The following is an 18,814-nucleotide window of genomic DNA, read 5'->3' on the forward strand; positions in this document are numbered from 1 at the left end:
TGTTGCATCTAGATTTCTGTTCAGACCTCTGTGACTAGTGAAACCCTTTGTCAAACTTGTTAGGCTCATACTCAGAAAGGTCTGGATTCCAGTCCTGACTCCACTTGTGTGTCTTTAGGCAAGGTATTTAAGTTCTATAAAAATGAAGGTAATAACACTTGCCTGTGCATTTTCATTGTTCAACTGTTTTAGTGTTGATGCAAAGATTAAATAAGATAATAAAGTACCGGGTGTAATATTGGATCACAGTAAGGATTCAATATATGGTAGCTATTATTACCATCACTCGTCTGTCAGTTTGTCATACTATGGTGGCTTGCACATTAAAAATGAGGGAAACCCTCAGTGAGATGGATTGACACAATAGCCACAGCAATGGACTCAAACATACCAACCATCCTGAAGATGGCACAGGACCGGGCAACTTTTCGTTCTGTTGTACGTGGGATTGCCATGAGTCAGAGCTAACTCGATGGCAATTAATAACAACAACTATTATTAGGATGAGGTTCTCTTTAAGTTCAAGATAAAAGCATATCCGTCCCTTTTACTTTCTGAAACCAACCACAAATGATAAAAAGGATGAAGAAATGAAACTCCACCTTCAATGAAACTTTTGAAAAGCCACATCCCCAACACACAAACTATAAAGAACAGCATCTAAACACAGCTGAATTCAAACCAGATCAAGAGAAGAAGGTGACAGTGAATACAGACCCCTATAAGCACCTCTAGGAAAAGCTTGAAGTTCTCCAAAAGTAAGTGGCAAAGTTCTGAAGCTCCAAACCAGTGAACTCTTACTCAGAAAAGCAATGTTTGGGGAGAAGGGAAGCTTCAGGAGCATCCCAGAGTTCCACTGAGCTCCTCAAAGGGTAGTGAGGCACTATGCAGACACGGAGACAGATGGTGGGCAGGAGTGGCTCTACAGGTGTGATCTTCGTGGACTGAAGACAAAACCAATTGCTGTTGAGTTGTTTCTAACTTATGGTGACCCCATGTGTGTCAGAGTAGAACTGTGCTCCATAAGGTTTTTCTTTTTCATTTATTTATGTATTTATTTATGTATTTATTGTACTTTAGATGAAGGTTTACAGAGCAAACTAGCTTCTCATTAAACAATTAATACACATATCGTTTTGAGACATTGGTTGCCAACCCTACGACATGTCAACACTCTCCTCTTCTCAACCTTAGGTTCCCCATTACTGGCTTCTTTGTCCCCTCCTGCCTTCTTATCCTTGCCCCCGGGATGGTGTGCCCATTTAGTCTCGTTTTGTTTTATGGGCCTGTCTACTTCTTGGCTGAAGGTTGAACCTCAGGAGTGATTCAGTACTGAGCTAAAATGGTGTCCGGGGTCCATACTCCCAGGGTTTCTCCAGTCTCTGTCAGACCAGTAAGTTTGATTTTTTTCTTTTTTTTTGGTTAGAATTTTGTTCTACATGTTTCTCCAGCTCTGTCCAGGACCCTCTATTGTGATCCCTGTCAGAGCAGTCAGTGGTGATAGCCAGGCACCATCTAGTTGTGCTGAACTCAGTCTGCTGAAGGCTGTGGTAGTTGTGGTCCAGTAGTCCTTTGGACTAATTTTTGCCTTGTGTCTTTGGTTTTTTTCTTTCTCCCTTGCTCCAAAAGGGGTGACACCAGTGGAGTATCTTAGATGGCCACTTACAAGCTTTTAAGACGTCAGGCGCAGCTCATCAAAGTAGGATGAAGAACACTTTCTTTACAAACTATGCTGTGCCAACTGAGCTAGATGTTCCCCAAGACCATGGTCCCTACAGCCTTCATCCCAGTAATTCAGTCTCTCAGGGAATTTGGATGTGTCTGTGGACTTCCATGACTGTGCCTTTATCAAGTTGTGCTGGCTTCCCCCGTATTGTGTACTGTCTTACTCTTCACCAAAGTTACCACTTATCTATTGTCTATTTAGTGTTTTTCCCTCCCCACCCCTCCCCTCTCTCGTAACCATCAAAGATTGTTCCTTTTGTGTGTAAATCTTTTCATGAGTTTTTATAGTAGTGGCCTCATACAATATTTGTCCTTTTGTGATTGACTTATTTCACTCAGCATAATGCCCTCCAGATTCATCCATATTGTGAGATGCTTCAAAGATTCATCATTGTTATTTATCTTTGTGTAGTATTCCACTGTGTGTATGTGCCATAGTTTGTTTATCCATTTATCTGTTGATGGGCATCTAGGTTGTTTCCATCTTTTTGCTCTTGTGAATAATGCTGCAAAGAACATGGGTATGCATATGTCTATTCATGTGACGGCTCTTATTTCTTTAGTATATATTCCTAGGAATGGGATTCCTGGATTATATGGTATTTCTATTTCTAGCTTTTTGAGGAAGCTCCATATCGTTTTCCAAAATGGTTGTACCCTTTTGCATTCCCATCAGCAGTGCATAAGAATTCCAATCTCCCCGCAGCCTCTCCAACATTTGTTATTTTCTGTTTTTTTGAGTCCTTCCAGTAATGCCGGGGTGAGATGGAATCTCATTGTGGTTTTGGTTTGGATTTCTCTAATGGCTAATGACCACAAGTGTTTCCTCATGTGTCTATTGGCCACTTGAATGTCTTCTTTGGTGAAGTGTCTGTTCATTTCCTTTGCCCGTTTTTAATTGGACTATTTGTCTTTTTGTTGTAGAGGTGTTGGATTTTCCCGTAGATTTTAGAGATTAGAACTCTGTTGGATTTGTCATAGCCAAAAATTTTTTTCCCAGTCTGTAGTTTCTCTTTTTACTCTTTTGGTGAAGTCTTTTGATGAACATAAGTGTTTAATTTTTAGAAAATCCCAGTTATCTAGCTTTTCTTCTGGAGTTTGTGTGTTATTAGTTATGGTTTGTATCCTGTTAATGCCATTTATTAGGGTCTCTAGCATTGACTCTAATTTTTCTTCAATGATCTTTATAGGTTTTGGTTTTATATTTAGGTCTTTGATCCATTTTGAATTAGTTTTTGTATATAGTGTGAGGTATGGGTCCTGTTTCGTTTTTTTGCAGATGGATATCCAGTTTTACCAGCACCATTTGTTAAAAAGACTGTCTTTTCCCTGTTTGATGGATGTTGGGTCTTTGTCAAAGATCAGGTGACAATAGGTGGATAGATTTACATCTGGGTTCTCAATTCTGTTCCATTAGTCAATGTATCTGTTATTATACCAGTACCAGGCTGTTTTGACAACTGCAGCTATACAGTAGGTTCTGAAGTAGGGTAGTGTGAGTCCTCGTACTTTATTCTTCTTATAGTGCTTTACTTATCTGGGACCTCTTCCCCTTCCATATAAAGTTAATGATTAGTTTTTCCATCTCTTTTAAGAATGCTGTTGGTGTTTGGATTGGAAATTGCATTGTATTTGTAGATTGCTTTGGGTAAAATTGACATTTTCACAGTGTTCAGTCTACTTATTCATGAGCATGGCATGTTTTTCCATTTATGTAGGTCTCTTTTGGTTTCTTGCAGTAGTGTTTTGTAGTTTGTATAGGTCTTTTACATCTCTGGTTAGATTTATTCCAAAGTATATTAGGAATAACACACAGATATAAAAAAAAAAAGAAGAATATGAGGACAATTTAAATAATGTGTTGTGTCAATAAGTTTGGAAATGTAAATGTACAAATTCCTAGAAATATACAACATACCAAGGTTGACTCAAAAAGAAATGAAGTATCTGCATAATTTAATATAATTTAAAAAGTCAAATCTAGAATTAATCAATCCCCATGTCCCACAGAGAAGACTCCAGGCCCAAAGGGCTTCACCAGAAAAAAATCTTCCGAACATTTAAGGGAGAAGTAGCATTAATCTTATCTAAGCTCTTGAGGAGAATAGAAAAAGAGAAAACTTGTTTTCTGAGGCCAATATAACTTGGATACTAAAATCCAACAAGAAAGAAAAATTATTAGTCAATCTTTCTCATGAACATAGATACCAAAATCCTAAACTAAATTAGCAAGCCAAATCCAGTAATGTATAAAAAGGATAATAGCATCATGACCAAGCTGGAATGCAGAGTTGGTTTTACACTTGTAAAACAATCAATGCAATTCACCTTATTAACAGAATAAAAAATAAGAATCATGGTCATGTAAATAGATGCAAAAAAGGTATTTAATAAAACTCAACATCCATTGTTTAGGAAAAAGAAAAACGCTTAGCAAATCATAAATATCAAGAAAACTTATTTTGTCTGATGAAGAGTATCCACCAAAAAAAACTTACAGAAAACATCAAACTTAGTGTGAAATATTAAGAGCTTTCCTCCTGAGATTGGGATTAAGACAAAGACACCTGCTATCACCGTTTCTATTCAACATCATGGTGGAGACCCTACCTGGTGCAAGAAATCAAGGAAAAGAAATAAAATGCTTAAAAATTAAAAAGAAATAAATGCAGCTATCATAATTCACAGACAATAAGATTACGTACGCATAAAATCCAAAGAACCTAAAGATAAACTATCAGAATTAATAAGTAATTGGAACAATGGTGTTAGATAAAATGTCAATGTACAAAAAAAATCCATTGTGTTTCTATTTACCAATAATAAATATTTAGGAAAAAAAAAGTCAATGCTGCCATTTACGATAACATCAAAAACACATGAAATACCTAGGAGTAAGCCTAGCAAAAGATTTAGCTTCTACAGAGGAAGCTACAGAAAACTGAGAGACTTTCAAGCTGTCCTAAATAAATGGGCAGATATCCCATGTTTACGAATTGGAAGACTCAATCCATATTAACCCATATAAATTAATTTATAGATTCAATACAATCCTAATTATTAAAAATCCAGCAGGTTCTTTTGGGGGGAATTGACAAGTTGATTTTTAAATGTACAGAAAACTATAAAGCCAAGAATAACCAAAACAATTTTGAGGTAGAACAATAACATTGTATGACTTAAAAACTACTAGATAATAAGACTTATTATAAAGCAATAACAATTAAGACAGTCTGCTATTGGCATGAGATAGACAAATAGACTAATGGAACAGAATAGAGTTTCCAGGAACAGACCCACGTGGTTTCTTCTTTTATGACAAAGGCAAAATTGCACTCCACTGTGAAAAGAATTGATTTTCAATAAATAATCTGTTGCTATTGAGTCGATTCTGACTTATAGCAACCCTATAGGACAGAGTAGAACTGCCCCATAGGATTTCCAAGGAGCGACTGGTGGATTCGAACTGTTGAGCTTTTGTCTAGTAGCCGTAGTTCTTAACCACTGTGCCACCAGGGCCCTAGCTTTCAATAAATAGGGTTAGATAAATCGGCCATCTACTTGTGCATTAAAAGTGAATATCAACCCTTACTTATATTAGACCCAAAAATCAATTCTAAGGATATTATAGATATAAAATAAAAGGTAAAATAAATAAATAACATTTATAGAAAATAACATAGGAGAATATTTTCATGACCTTGGAGTAAGAGTTCTTAGAAGGGGGGCAAAAAGCTCTATCCATAAAGGAAAAGTTTGATAATATGGACTATATTAAAATTAGAATGATCGTTCATCAAAAAGCACTGTCAATGAGTGAAAATGCAAGCCACAGACTGGGGGAAGACATCTGCAATACATATATCCAACAAAACACCTATATCTGCTACCGCAAATACTGAGAAAAGGGTTAGGTGAGCAGCAAGATGGTTTTATTGTATATTGATATACAGGAGACAGAGGGGAATGAGCACCTCCAAAAAACCTGTCTCCCCGACTGGAGACTGGTGGAAGGTTTTATACGTACAGGGTTATAGTTTCTCTTTGCGGTGGTCATGTTTCTCACGTCTCGGATTTCTTAACCTTGTCTGGCACCATTAGTCACGATTGTCATGTCGCAGATGAGATAATCCGAGTCTTTGAGGGTTATCAGTCTGTTCTGCCACCCTCCAAGGAGAAACTTTAGTTAATCTTCCTGGAATAGGAAGAGGGAGAAAGAAGAAAAATATCATGAGACAAAGCGGGGGCTAGTAATGGTGGGAATCAATTATTCAGCAAAGGTGGTAACTGAGCTTATGCAGCCTGTTCCATATCCAGATTTAAAAAAAACTACAAAACAGAAAGACTGAAAACCCAGTAGAATAATGAGGAAAGATTTAAACAGACATTTCATATGAAATGGATGTCTAAATCACCAATTAGAATATAAAAATGTGCTCACTCTCATAATTCTACAGGAAAATGAAAATTAAAACCCCACTGAGGTAATCCTAGTAGAATGGCTAAAATTTATGAGATGTCAACACCAGCATCCGCAAGGATTTCAGAGCAACGAGAACCGTCACACACTGGTTGGTGGAAGTGTGAATTGGTACAACCATTTTGGAAAATAATTTCGCAGTACCTTGTAAACTGAATATACGCGTATTTTATAACCCAGGCACTTCACTCCCAGGTATATACACAACAGAAGCAATGCACACATGCACCAAGAGACATATATGAGAATGTTCATAGCAGTGTTACTTGTATTGGCTCCAAAAGGCATGTACTAGAGGCTCTCTGTTCCCTTTGAGGTCCTCCTGCTGGGCTGAGATGGATTAATCTCTATTTACCCCTCTCCACTTCTCATTCTGAGAAAAGCTTGTGTCAAACTTATTTTGGCACAGATGAGATGGTATATTCTCCTTGTCTTAGGGTGCAGGGGGTAGAGGCAGATGAGACATAATACATCTAAGATGATGTGCATTTGTAGATATAAAATTAAATGCTTCCTTAGACAGATCAAGATCTGGACCTAGAGAGAAAGGGTGGGAAAAATTATTTGAAAAAAGAAACGGGCGCTCTTCCTAGTAACTAGCATCTTAAACAAAATTCATTGCCATCAAGTCAGTTCCGACTCATAGTGACCCTATAGGACAGAGTAGAACTGCCCCACTGGGTTTCCAAGGAGTGCCTGGTGGATTTGAACTGCCAGCCTTTTGGTTAGCAGTCGTACCTCTTAACCACTACGCCACCAGGGTTTCCAACTAGGATCTTAGGAACTTTTATTTACCAGTAAATCAGAATGGAAACTTGACTTTTAAAAGATTACAAAAGCAATACATTCACATGGTAATTAAAAAAAAAAATCAGATAGTATAGAAAGGCATAAAATGAAAAAAAATGTCTCCTCTCTACCTGCAGTTCCTTTAATGTGACCACTGTTCCTTGTGTACTTTCCAGGAAAAAAAAAAAAACAGTTTATATACACATGTATATTCTGTTTTTTATATATATACCCGAAACCTCCACAAGAGCAGGGACTTCTCTTGTTTTGACAGGACCTAGAACAGTACCTGGCACATAAAAAATGCTCCATAACCATTTATTGAATAATGAATTAAAGAATTAAGTCAGTAATAGTAGAGATGGGAGGATACAGTTTTGAGAAATGGGTAATGGGGAGAGAGAAGAGGCAAAACTGGCATGTTTATAAATTAGTTAAATATGCCATACCAAACACCAAGCCCATTGCCATCAAGTCGATTCCAATTCATAGTGACCCTATAGGACAGAGTAGAACTGCCCATAGGATCCAAGGAGCGGCTGGTGGATTTGAACCGTTGACCTTTTTGTTAGCAGCCGAGCCCTTAACCACTGACCCACCCAGGCTCCAATATATACCCCAATAAAATAATACTATAAATATCAATCTACAACTCACTTTTTTTCTCTTTATATTAATCAAGGTGGTCTGAGTGGCACAAATGGTTAAGTGCTTGGTTACTAACCGAAAGATCAGTTGTTCAAATACACCCACAGACATTTCAGAAGAAAGGCCTAGGAATCTACTTCCAAAAGGTCACAGCCATTGAAAACCCTACGGAGCACAGTTGCATAGTTCTACTCTGACAGATGTGGTGTCACTATGAGTCAGCTGACTCTTCAGCAACTGATTTGTCTTCTTAGCATGTACAGATTTACCTCATTGTTCTTAATGGCTGTATTGAGCATCATGGTATGGATGTATCAGAATATTTTCAAACAGTCCCAGACCTACATTCTTTTGCATTACTTCTAGTGTTTAGGCAAGTATGAATGATGCTTCAGTGAAAGCCCTGGTATGACTACCTTCACATCCTTTGGTTAAGGTAATTTCCTAGCAGTAGCAATGTGGGTTATGTGCTGTTTTAACACCCTTGCATTGATTTTCTCATTTTGATCACAGGGCAGTAGTTAAAGAAGGGTACTTCCACTTTCCTTTTCTCACTTACTATGTATCTGCTCTTTTCAAAAGACAGTTTCTCGAAGCTGCTCCTTGGGCCTGGTGTGATCAAAATCAAACTTGTTATCCTGAGAATACCTCTCTTCTGGTCTCAATCCTGGGCCAGGTCTTCATGCTGCCGTGGGCGTCACTGCTGGTCCTGGGTGAGTTGACGGTTCAACACAGGCTCTGGGAGGCTGGCATGTGGGTAGGGTGGTCTCTCTCTTTCTCTTTCTCATGGGCCTGAGCCTTTCTTGGAGCTCAGTCACTGCTCAGAGATTCTCACTTGGAAAGACGGTGTTCTCATATTACACTGTACAGCCCAGGGCTTCCTCTTTTGAGGCTTAAGGATGTGGTCAGAGCCAGGGAAAGAACCTTAACTCTTACAGAAAAAGAAACCGTAGTTATCACAATGATTAAGATTACATGCTTTTTTTTTTTCCAACAAACACTTCATGAAGTCCAGAAAATGTGTTATATTTGTTTGTTTTGTCTTATTTAGTGAAGACCCATCTCTGCAAAGGAGAACACTTATTGGTTGTACGACAGGCCCAGATCCCGGTCCCGGGCATGGGAGGGCCAAGTTTCTAACATGAAGCACGCCTCCCCTCTCTGCACTCAAGTGCACACCACAGCAGTGATTGGCAACTTAAGAGCAGGGCAGGGGAGGGGGTGGACAAGGAAAAACATAAGGAATGTGACATCCTAACTGTGCCTGTGGGCGTGCAGAAGTGCCTATCAATTCATACATACAAACTTTGGTTGGTTTTTCACCAAAGATTGAAATATGATAATTAAATACGTTTACTCCTTTAATCAAGAAGTATTTATTGAGTACTGCCTATGCACAGCTCTGTACTAGGTGCTGAGAATGAGAGAGAGGTAGCATTTCTGTGCTCAGGAAGCTCCTAATATAGAAGGACCTCAGCAAGGTCAATGTACAAGAAGTAGCTATGTAACAAAATCCCAGTTAAATAGCTGTCTATGGCCCAAATGGTTTGAGCTCAGCTGCTAACTGACAGGTTGGCAGTTCTAACCCATCCAGTGGCTCTGCGGAAGAAAGGACTGGTGATCTGCCTTCGTAAACATGACAGCCAAAACAACTCTGTGGAATTCAGTTCTACTGTGTTACACATGGGGGTTGCCATGAGTCAAAATCCACTCAATAGCAAGGGTTTTTTTTTTTTTTTTTTTGGTTTAAGCAAGACTACCAATAGATGGATCAGGAGCTGGTAAAGGCTTCTTTAAACACAGAGGGAGAATACGAGGGGATAAGTAAAGATAAGGTTGGAGGGGGAAGGGATGGAGTAGGGAATGACGTAAGAGAAATGGACCCCACAGTTGGAAGGTGCAGGAACTATTCCAGAAAAAGGAAAAACATCCAACACAGAGGGACAGGATAGAGTAATGGCCAGGAGCATGGGCTTTGGGGGTCAAACAGGATACAGATTCAAAATTCCACTCTGTCACCTACTAGCTACTTAAGCCACAGTAGTCTACTCTGTAAAATGGGAATAATCATAGTACTTACCTCATAGGGTTATTGACAAGATTTCATGAAATAAAGTATGTGAATGCTTCACACATAGAAAATCCCCAGAAAAATATTACTGCATTTAACACAACACAAAGACCATGGTGACTTCAAGATATTTAGGTAATGGAGAATAATCCATTGTTCTCTACAAAACGCTTAGGTTTGAATAACTCCTCCATTGCTCTCGCACAGAGAGGAACAATGTCTCTTTCCCTCACTGCTGAATTTCCATTGCTTTGCCCAGTTCCTGGCATATGATTGGCATTCTAAAAATTTCTATTGAATAAATGAATTAAATATGCCCCTCCTATGGCATGTTTGGGAAACCCTGGTGGCAGAGTGGTCAAGAGCTACAGCTGCTAACCAAAAGATTGGCAGTTCGAATCCATCAGGTGCCCCTTGGAAACTCTATGGGGCAGTTCTACTCTGGCCTATAGGGTCGCTATGAGTTGGAATCAACTCGATGGCAATGGGTTATGGCATGTTTGGAGCCCTGGTGGTACAGCAGTTAAGAGCTCGGCTGCTAACCATAAGGTCGGCAGTTCAAATCCACCAGCCACTCCTTGGAAACCTTATAGGGCAGTTCTACTCTGTCCTATAGGGTCCCTATGAGTTGGAATCGACTCAGTGGCAATGGGTTTGGTGTTTGGTATGGTATGATTAATTTATAAGCCTGCCAATTTTGCCTCTTCTTTCTCTCCGTTACCCATTTCTCAAAACTGTATCCTCCTATCTCTACTATTACTGACTTAATTCTTTAATTCATTATTCAATAAACAGTTATAGAGCATCTTTTATGTGCCAAGTACTGTCCTAGGTCCTGTGAACACAAGAGAAGTCCCTGCTCTCATGGCTCTTCCATTCTAGAGAGGGGAAAAGGACAATAAACAAGTAAATAATTAAGAGAATATCAGATAAACACTCTGAAAGAAAGCAGATATCCCTATCTCTTGCCCTGCCTTCAGATCATTCTCTCTGCTTCAGGTCTCACCACTGCCAGAGTGGTCCATCTAAGTTATAAATCCTAACCTTGTCACTCTCCTACTTGAAACCTTTCCATGGCTCTCCATTGCTGTACACCTCTCTAATCTTTTCTCCTCCACCATTTCCCCCAATCTTAAACACCAATGTCATTTCCTCACTCCTGTCCCATTTCTGGAGTCCCTGGGTGGCACAAATGGTTGATCTCTCAACTACTAACCAAAAGGTTTGTGGTTGGAATTCACCCAAAGGTGCCTCAGAAGAAAGCCCTGGTGATCTTCTTCCAAAAGGTCATAGCCTTGAAAATGCTAGGTAGTGCGGTTCTACTCTGGGACAAAGAATTTGATGTGGACTCTTGTCTCTGGTTTCTGAAAATACCTCTTGGAATTTGCCAGCAATCAAGGGGCTTTTGTTTTATAAAATAACCAAACAACACTTGGAATGCATAAATTAGTAGGAACTACACAGGACCCACTCTAACAACAGGCCTCAGGAAAGGAGGGACATGGTGCACCCAATCACGCAAATTAATTGATTAGATTGGCCATAACTATGCATTAAGGCCCCAGTCATGCATGTTCATTGAGGTTCCAATGACTAAGGGACACTGGATCTTGGAGCTGTCTTTGGAGCTTCCCAGACTGGTGAGAACATCTATGCTTGGGAGAGGTTACAGCAAGTCTCTGGGGTCAATGGAAGCTTCATGCTGCTGGGACCTGTCCCAGACCTTACCTAAGGCATTTCTTCACTTATATCTTTCTGGTTATAATAAATGGGCAACTATAAGTATAGGTAGTAAAACCCAAAAAAAACCATTGCCATCGAGTTGAATCTGACTCATAGCAACACCGTAAAAGGAGTAGAGCAGCCCCATAGGGTTTCCGAGGCCATAATTATATCACTTCACTTCACGTTTCCTTCACCTGGCAACTTCCTAAAGCAGATTCCATTTTTCATTCATCTTAGAAGTCCAAGCACAATGCCTCAGATATACTAGACATTCAATGAATGCCTGCTCAATATTTAAACATGAATTTATTAATGAAAGAAATAATAAATGAATGGAAAAAATAGACGTGGCCATTGAAAAGTCAAAAATCCCTGTTTTGTGCCCATTTCTGGCTCTTTATTTTGTTTATTTGTTTGTTTATTTATTTATTTATCTATCTATTTATATTTTTGCAGCTCTCATCAGTGGAAAATTTGGTGAGTTCCCTTTTCTTTTGCTCTTCAGTGGCTCTGGCTAAGAATGTCTCCTAATAGATATGAAACATTCCTGAGGATCCTTAATATCTCCTGCTTTTCTTGCTGAGGCCAGCATGGATGTGAAAGTGTCACCTGGTCTATTGGCATTGACCAAGGGTCAGGATAGCTTCATGATCACCCTCAGGCCCTCCTTGGGTGACAGGGTGAATGCATAAGCAGCCCTTGGCCTTTGCTGGACCTTGCACTCGCTCCTATTGCAGCTGGACCTCACTTAACCCAGGCAGGAAATGTTCAAGTCCATGGCAAGTGAGCAGGACTAGGGATAGGATGCTCTCCAGTCTGTAAGCTGGGAACACCCCTCTCAAGCCATCACACGCCACAGGTACCAGTAGGGATAGTGCATCCTCCACAGTGTTGGGAGTAAAATCCTCCAGGAAACGTATGGAGAGAAGGACCCCTTCCCAGGCTCTGGCTATTTCTACTTCTCCAGGATTCATCACCCCATTTGCTCGCACCAAGTCTGGCTGGGATGTAGATGCAACAGACCATCCCTGAGATCACGTGACTGCAACACAGTGGAAAACTTTCTAGGCCAGCCAGTTGCCTCTCCCTACTCACTAGTCCAGCAACTCATAAAATCAAAGGAGTTTGGAGCTATAATGTACTTAGAGTTTGTCTTGTGTAAGGTCTCATTTCATAGATGAAAAAACAAACAGGTAAGTGACTTGCATGGTTCATGGTAGAGTCATGGCCTGAATATCCTATCTCCAAAGTCATGCACATTCCAGCAGATGAGTGATTGTCAAACTTGTGAAAAATTTATCTCAAATTTCTGAGAGTAATAGTACTAGCTAGAATTACTATGTGCCAAAGACTAAGCACATTATATTTGTTAACTCATTTGATCCTCTCAACAACCTTCTGGAAATGAGTACTGCTATTATCCTTCTTGACCTGGGTGGTGCAAATGGTTAAGTGCTTGACTCCTAGTTGAAATGTTGGTGGTTTCAGTGCAGTGAGTTACTAAATATGGCCCTTTCTGCCATAGTCTTTGGAACTCCCACCAAATGACTGGGTGAGAACTATGCAAATGAGGTGCTTGTGGCCCATCAGAGGATTGGCTAGCTTGCTAATAATGTAAATATGGCCATGGCACCAGTGTTTCATTGGCACCATTTGACCACAGAGACTAGGGATGAGAGAGAGAGAGAAAGGGCTGACTGGTCTGAAGTGCAGGAAGTTGTGTGGACTCCTGAGCCTATGGCTGGTGCCCACTGACCTAGCCCATGGGGGCTAGGGATGAGCTGATCAGAACCTGAATGAATGGAGAGAAAGATGTTTGACACCATGAGCTGGTGTAAATTGCTGCAATTTGATGGCTTGCTCTGGACTGGACTTTGCTTAAGGATGCAGATGCTCAAATTTTCAACTGGAACAGAAGATTCTTCAGAAAAAGGAACATGCTTATCTCCTCAGAATACTGGTTTGATAGGAATGGACAATTTAAAAATTGGCTATCTAAAACAGGGGGAGATAAAGGCATGAAGTGGCTGGCTTACACGCTTTCGTGAGAGTGCTGACATTCAAAATAAGGGGGAAAAGCGAGGATCCCCACTGAATAGATTCCTCTCTTTGAGATGGGTGTGGGGAAGAGAGGGTGGTGGAAGATGTTGATAGGATTAATTGATTCATCTGTGAATTTTGATTATTAACAGGGTTAATTGTGATTGTAAAAACTAACTGTAGAAGCTGTAATTGTGAAAGAGTGAACTAAGGGGGAGGCACTGCTGGACTGGAGTACAGTGGCTGGACCTAAAGTTCCTTAAAGGTTTTGCTATGCTGATACTTCGTGATATTCAGAGCAAGGGAATAATCTCTCAGTTAAATTTTATCAGAGACAAGAAAGGGTGAAGCCCAGACAAACTTTTGGAGAACCTGACCAGATCAGATGGACACCTGCAGCAGACCTGAGTGGCTGAGTAACCTCATCCTGAGGACTTTTTGCCCTACTGAAGAACTAATTGTTAATGACTGTTTGGATTGGTAAAATGATTGGGAGGGGGAAGTTAATCCTTCAGGTACGAAAAGGCCAGTGGCTAGAAGAGCCAGAGGGTTGCCTGCAGTGCAGTGAATTCCTTTATATGGCCCTTCAAGCCATAGTCTTTGTAACTTGCACCAAATGACTGGGTGAGAACTATACACACGAGGTGCTTGTGGCCCACCAGGGGGATTGGTTAGCTTGCTAATAATATAAACATGGTGCATGGCACCCTTGTGGGGGTGGGATCATATAAATAAGGTGTATGAAACCCAAATGAGGGGATTGGTCAGTTTTGCCATCTTCACTAAGCTTAAAAGGAGACATGGAAAGAGGGAGAGAGGAGCTGTAACATGGAAGACAGAGGGAGATAGCAGAGGCAGCAGAACCAGGAAACAGAGAGAGAGCTGTAACATTGGAGATGGTGAGAGTGCAAGAAGTGGCATCAGAGGAAGGAGAACCAGGAGACTGGCAGGAGATGGCGTAGTGGGCTTTCCAGCCCATGGAGCAAGAAAGCTGAGCGCCTTTCGGCAAGAAGCTTGTTAGTGGAGTAGGGTTCCTCTGGGCATTTGGTGGAGCTAGGTTTGCTGACCCGCAGAGCTAGAGCTGAGCGCCTTCGGACCGAGGATTACTGGTGGAGTGGGGTGCCCCTGGAGTCTTATTGACAGAGCTACAAGAGCTTTGTAACACTTGCCCAAGCAGGGCAGAGGCCAGGCTGAGGGGCCAAGGGCCAGAGAGAGGCCTGCCTGTAGGCACAGAGGCTGTCTTGACTGAAGAACTGTACCCTGAATATTCTGTACCTGAATTGTAACCCGTCACTTCCCTAACAAATCCCATAATTGTGAGTATTGCCTGTAAGTTCTGCGTGGCCATTGCAACAAATTATCCAACCCAGCGGAGAAGTGGAGAGTGCCATGGGAGGAATGGTTGGTATCAGAATTGGTAAAAAGGTTGGAGAGAGGAGATATTTCTGACCTCTGCTCATGAGAATCAGCCTTGGGTTATTGATGCTGATAATTATTCTCTCTCCCCCTCATGAAGTTAGAGGAGGTCAGATGCCACTTCCTTGTCATTTTTGGTGTTTCAAACCCATCCAGAGGTACCTAAGAAGACAGGTCTGGAGATCTGCTTCTGAAAGATCACAGCTAAGAAAACCTTATGGAGCACAATTCTACTCTGTACACATAGGGTCACCATAAGTCAGAATAGACTCTATGGCAGTTAACACTAACAGATGAGGAAACTGAGACCCAGAGAGTTGAGTGACGTGCTCAAGGTCACACAATTAGTACAAGGCAGGCTGAACTGAGCATGGGTGAGTCTGGTTGCAGAGTCAGCCACTCAAAAGCACCATAAACCACTACAGTTGACTACCATAGATGCCAAATTGAGGCATATTGCCTCAAAAATCTGAAATCCTAATTTCTGAAAATATTTTCAATATCTCTGCAGAAGAGAAAATAATGTTTCTTTACAGTGGTAAAATATTTTTACATTATGATCAAAATGAAAACAGAAAAGTAAAGGTATTCTCATGGGACCCATAGGCCCTGGCATGAGTCTCTGCAGCCCAGTCTAAGAAACTCTGCATTGCCCCGTTCTGCAATAAGAGAATTCCAATTAAACACCAGTTCACTGGTATTTTAAATCTATCCCTGGTTACAAAGCAATGCCCCCCACCACCTCAGTGATCATCAGCTTCAACCTTAGCATCATTTATGCCATGATATAAGTAAGAGGGTTTTCATTAGTTTTGTGTTGTTTCATCATTTCATTACTTAGCTCTTTTCCCTACAAGAGGTTTTGAAAGAAGACACTAAACGGAAAAAGGATCAGAGCGCTCAATGATTGAGTCCTTACAATGAAGAAATGCTCAAAAAGGGGAGATTGAGGGAGAAGACAAATTGTCTGTATCACACGTTTTCTAAGTTCTGACTCTTATTGCCATTCTTTTGGGTGAGAGAGTGTCTTGGATATATGAGGAGTCATGAATAACAAAAACACTCTACAACCCCCCTCCTTGTCCAAAATCAGCTGCCCCAGGGTATCATCTTTGCCTAGGTTACCTCTGGATTCTGGCAAATGACTTGTCCATTCCTTGTTCTGCCACAGCTAGCTGTGTGACTGTGCAAGCAATGTGATTATTCTGGGCATTTGACTCATCATCTCTAGAACGAAAGTGTTGGATAAATTAGTCTCTCAAGATGCTCTCAGTGCCAAAATCTTATGACAATAAGATTTATCCTTGTAGGAAAAGTGCAAAGTTGTCATTTTAACAACTCCTTGGAAAGGTCTCATGAGTTTCTGAGCATGATGAAGGAGCAGGACGGGAGTGACTTTCTTTAGGATTCAATTTCATAACAGGCAAACTAACAATTTTTCCCCCATTGACATTTGTCAGTTAACGAATTCTGCTGATGTGGCTCTCTTGAGATCTTTTTCTTCATTGCCACACCCTGAGCAATATTCTTCCTCAGGGGAGGTGAATGCTGCTGGCTGACATGCAGCCTTGAGCAAGCAGTGACCCTCTCCAGCGCCCTTCTTAGGGATTCTCCAAACCAGGCTCCTCCAGTCTATCCCACAGGAATCACTGTGATGGGACTGCAGCACTTCCACCTCACACTTTTCTCTTCTCTTCCCTTCCTCAGCAACTACTCCCAAGCCTGTGATTTCCCTCAATCCTCCATGGATCCCAGCCATTGAAGGAGAGACAGTGCTGCTGACTTGCAATGGATTTGACTTACACTCACCAAGGAGAATAACATGGTACCATGGGAACACTAACTGGACAACCACAGAAAACACCCTCAAGGTTCACACAGCTGGAGAGTACAGGTGCCAGATCCAGGACTCAGCCTCTAGTTACCCTGTGCACTTGCAATTTTCATCAGGTGAGTGAGAAAGGAGTGAAAAAAAATAAAACTTTAGAAACCATTTCAGTCAATCTTTCTCTCTAACTGGCACCATTCACTTCGGACAAACTGTGAGGAATAATTTTTGCTCCACACCATGGTTAGATCAGCAACGAGAGAGTGAAAAAGCTCTCCGTATACCACCAGATAGGAAATGTAATTTGCTTCTTAATTTTAAATATAAATTAAGATATTCTAAATTATTTGAATCACTCGTAGTTCATTCAATCCAATGGGCAATGATACCAAATAGCCATATCTGGAAGGACATATTTGTCACACATAATAGCTAAAGGATATCGGTAAACCTTACAAACACAATAATTTCTAGTGAACAGACTAATGTCTCTCAATCTGTGTTCTTAAACTTTGATTTGAGTCTGAAATTGTCTGGGCAGCTTGTACACATACAGATACCCAGGATCTACCCTATATTTACTGAATCAAAATCTACAGGAGAGAGGCTCAGGAATTTGTAATTTTTTTTTTTACAAGCTGCTCAGACAAAAGGAAATTTGAGAGGTAATTTATTTAAACCATTCTTGAATTGCTGTATGATTTTAAGCCTATAAAATCTTCTTGGAATGATAAGCAGCATGAGATTTTTTCATGTTTTTATTATATATTTTTATTTCTCTATCTCTATCTCTATATACGTATCTATTTTAAAAAATCCTGTTACCTTTGAGTGGATTCCAACTCATGGCGACCCCATGTGTTAGAGAGTAGAACTGCTCCACAGAGTTTTAACTGTAATCTTTATGGAAGTAGATTTCCTGGCCTTTCTTCATGATGTCATTATCTGGGTTTGAACTGCTAACCTTTTGGTTAGTAGTCGAGCGCAAACCATTTGTACCACCCAGGGATATATGTGTGTGTGTGTGTGTGTTGTTGTTGTTGTTGTTAGGTGCTGTCAAGTCAGTTCCAACTCATAGCAACCCTATGTACAACAGAATGAATGAAACACTGCCCAGTCCTGTGCCATCGTCACAATCGTTATTATGCTTGAGCTCATGGTTGCAGCTACTGTGTCAATCTATCTCACTGAGTCTCCCTCTTTTTTGCTAACCCTGTACTTTACTAACTAAGGGTTGATCCCTCCTGATAACAAGTCCAAAGTATGTGAGATGCAGTCTCACCAACCTTGATTCTAAGGAGCATTCTGTCTGTACTTCTTCCAAGACAGATTTGTTCATTCTTTTGGCAGTCCTTGGTATATTCAATATTCTTCGCCAACACCATAATTCAAAGACATCAATTCTTCTTCAGTCTTCATTATTAATCTTCCAGCTTTCACATGCATATGAGGCTATTGAAAACATCATGGCTTGGGTCAGGTGCACCTTAGTCTTGTAGGTGACATCCTTGCATTTTAACACTGTAAAGAGATTTTTTGCAGCAGATTTGCCGAATGTAATGTGTTGTTTGATTTCTTGACTGCTGCTCCAAGGGCATTCATTGTGGATCCAAGTAAAATGAAATCTTTTACAAACTTTAATCTTTTCTCCATTTATCATGACATTGCTTATTGGTGCAGTTGTGAGGATTTTTGTTTTCTTCATGGTGAAGTGTAGCCCATACTGAATGCTGTAGTATCTGATCTTTATCAGTAAGTGCTTCAAGTCTTCTTCACTTTCAGCAAACAAGGTTGTGTCATCTGCGTATTGCAGGTTGTTAATGAGTCTTCCTCCAGTCCTAATGCCATGTTCTTTCTTCTTCATATAGTCCAGATTCTTGGATTATTTGCTCAGAATACAGACTGAATAGGTACGGTGAAAGGATACAACCCTGATACACACCTTTCCTGACTTTAAACTAAGCAGTATCCCCTTGTTCTGTTGGAAAGACTGCATCTTGATCTATGTACAGGTTCCTCATGAGCACAATTAAGTGTTCTGGAACTCCCATTCTTCGCAATGTTATCCATAATTTGTTATGATCCACATAGT

The 18,814-nt window shown here is 40.4% G+C and overlaps 2 protein-coding genes across 3 annotated transcripts in view; both read left to right on the top strand.

Annotated features, from left to right (window-relative positions):
• FCRL5 (Fc receptor like 5) overlaps positions 1–18,814 on the top strand; it is a 95,516-nt gene that overhangs the window by 38,288 nt on the left and 38,414 nt on the right. The window contains exon 9 of the mRNA XM_023725590.1: positions 16,602–16,844. Within this exon, the coding sequence (XP_023581358.1) occupies positions 16,602–16,844 (243 nt within the window). The remainder of the gene's footprint in view (positions 1–16,601; positions 16,845–18,814) is intronic.
• Positions 547–18,814, top strand: part of LOC111819248 (Fc receptor-like protein 5) — a 21,272-nt gene continuing 3,004 nt past the window's right edge. Inside the window, exons 1-4 of one of the 2 annotated variants that reach the window (XM_023725616.1) lie at positions 547–758; positions 8,225–8,355; positions 11,895–11,915; positions 16,602–16,844. In XM_023725616.1, coding sequence (XP_023581384.1) covers positions 8,325–8,355; positions 11,895–11,915; positions 16,602–16,844 — 295 coding nt within the window. In that variant the 5' untranslated portion in view covers positions 547–758; positions 8,225–8,324. Of the gene's footprint in view, positions 759–8,224; positions 8,356–11,045; positions 11,916–16,601; positions 16,845–18,814 lie in introns of those variants that run through there. The other variant, XM_023725615.1, reaches the window with a different exon arrangement.

Source organism: Trichechus manatus, unplaced genomic scaffold (assembly GCF_000243295.1).
Source record: "Trichechus manatus latirostris isolate Lorelei unplaced genomic scaffold, TriManLat1.0 scaffold00333, whole genome shotgun sequence".
In the NCBI taxonomy this organism is placed as follows: Eukaryota; Metazoa; Chordata; class Mammalia; order Sirenia; family Trichechidae; genus Trichechus; species Trichechus manatus.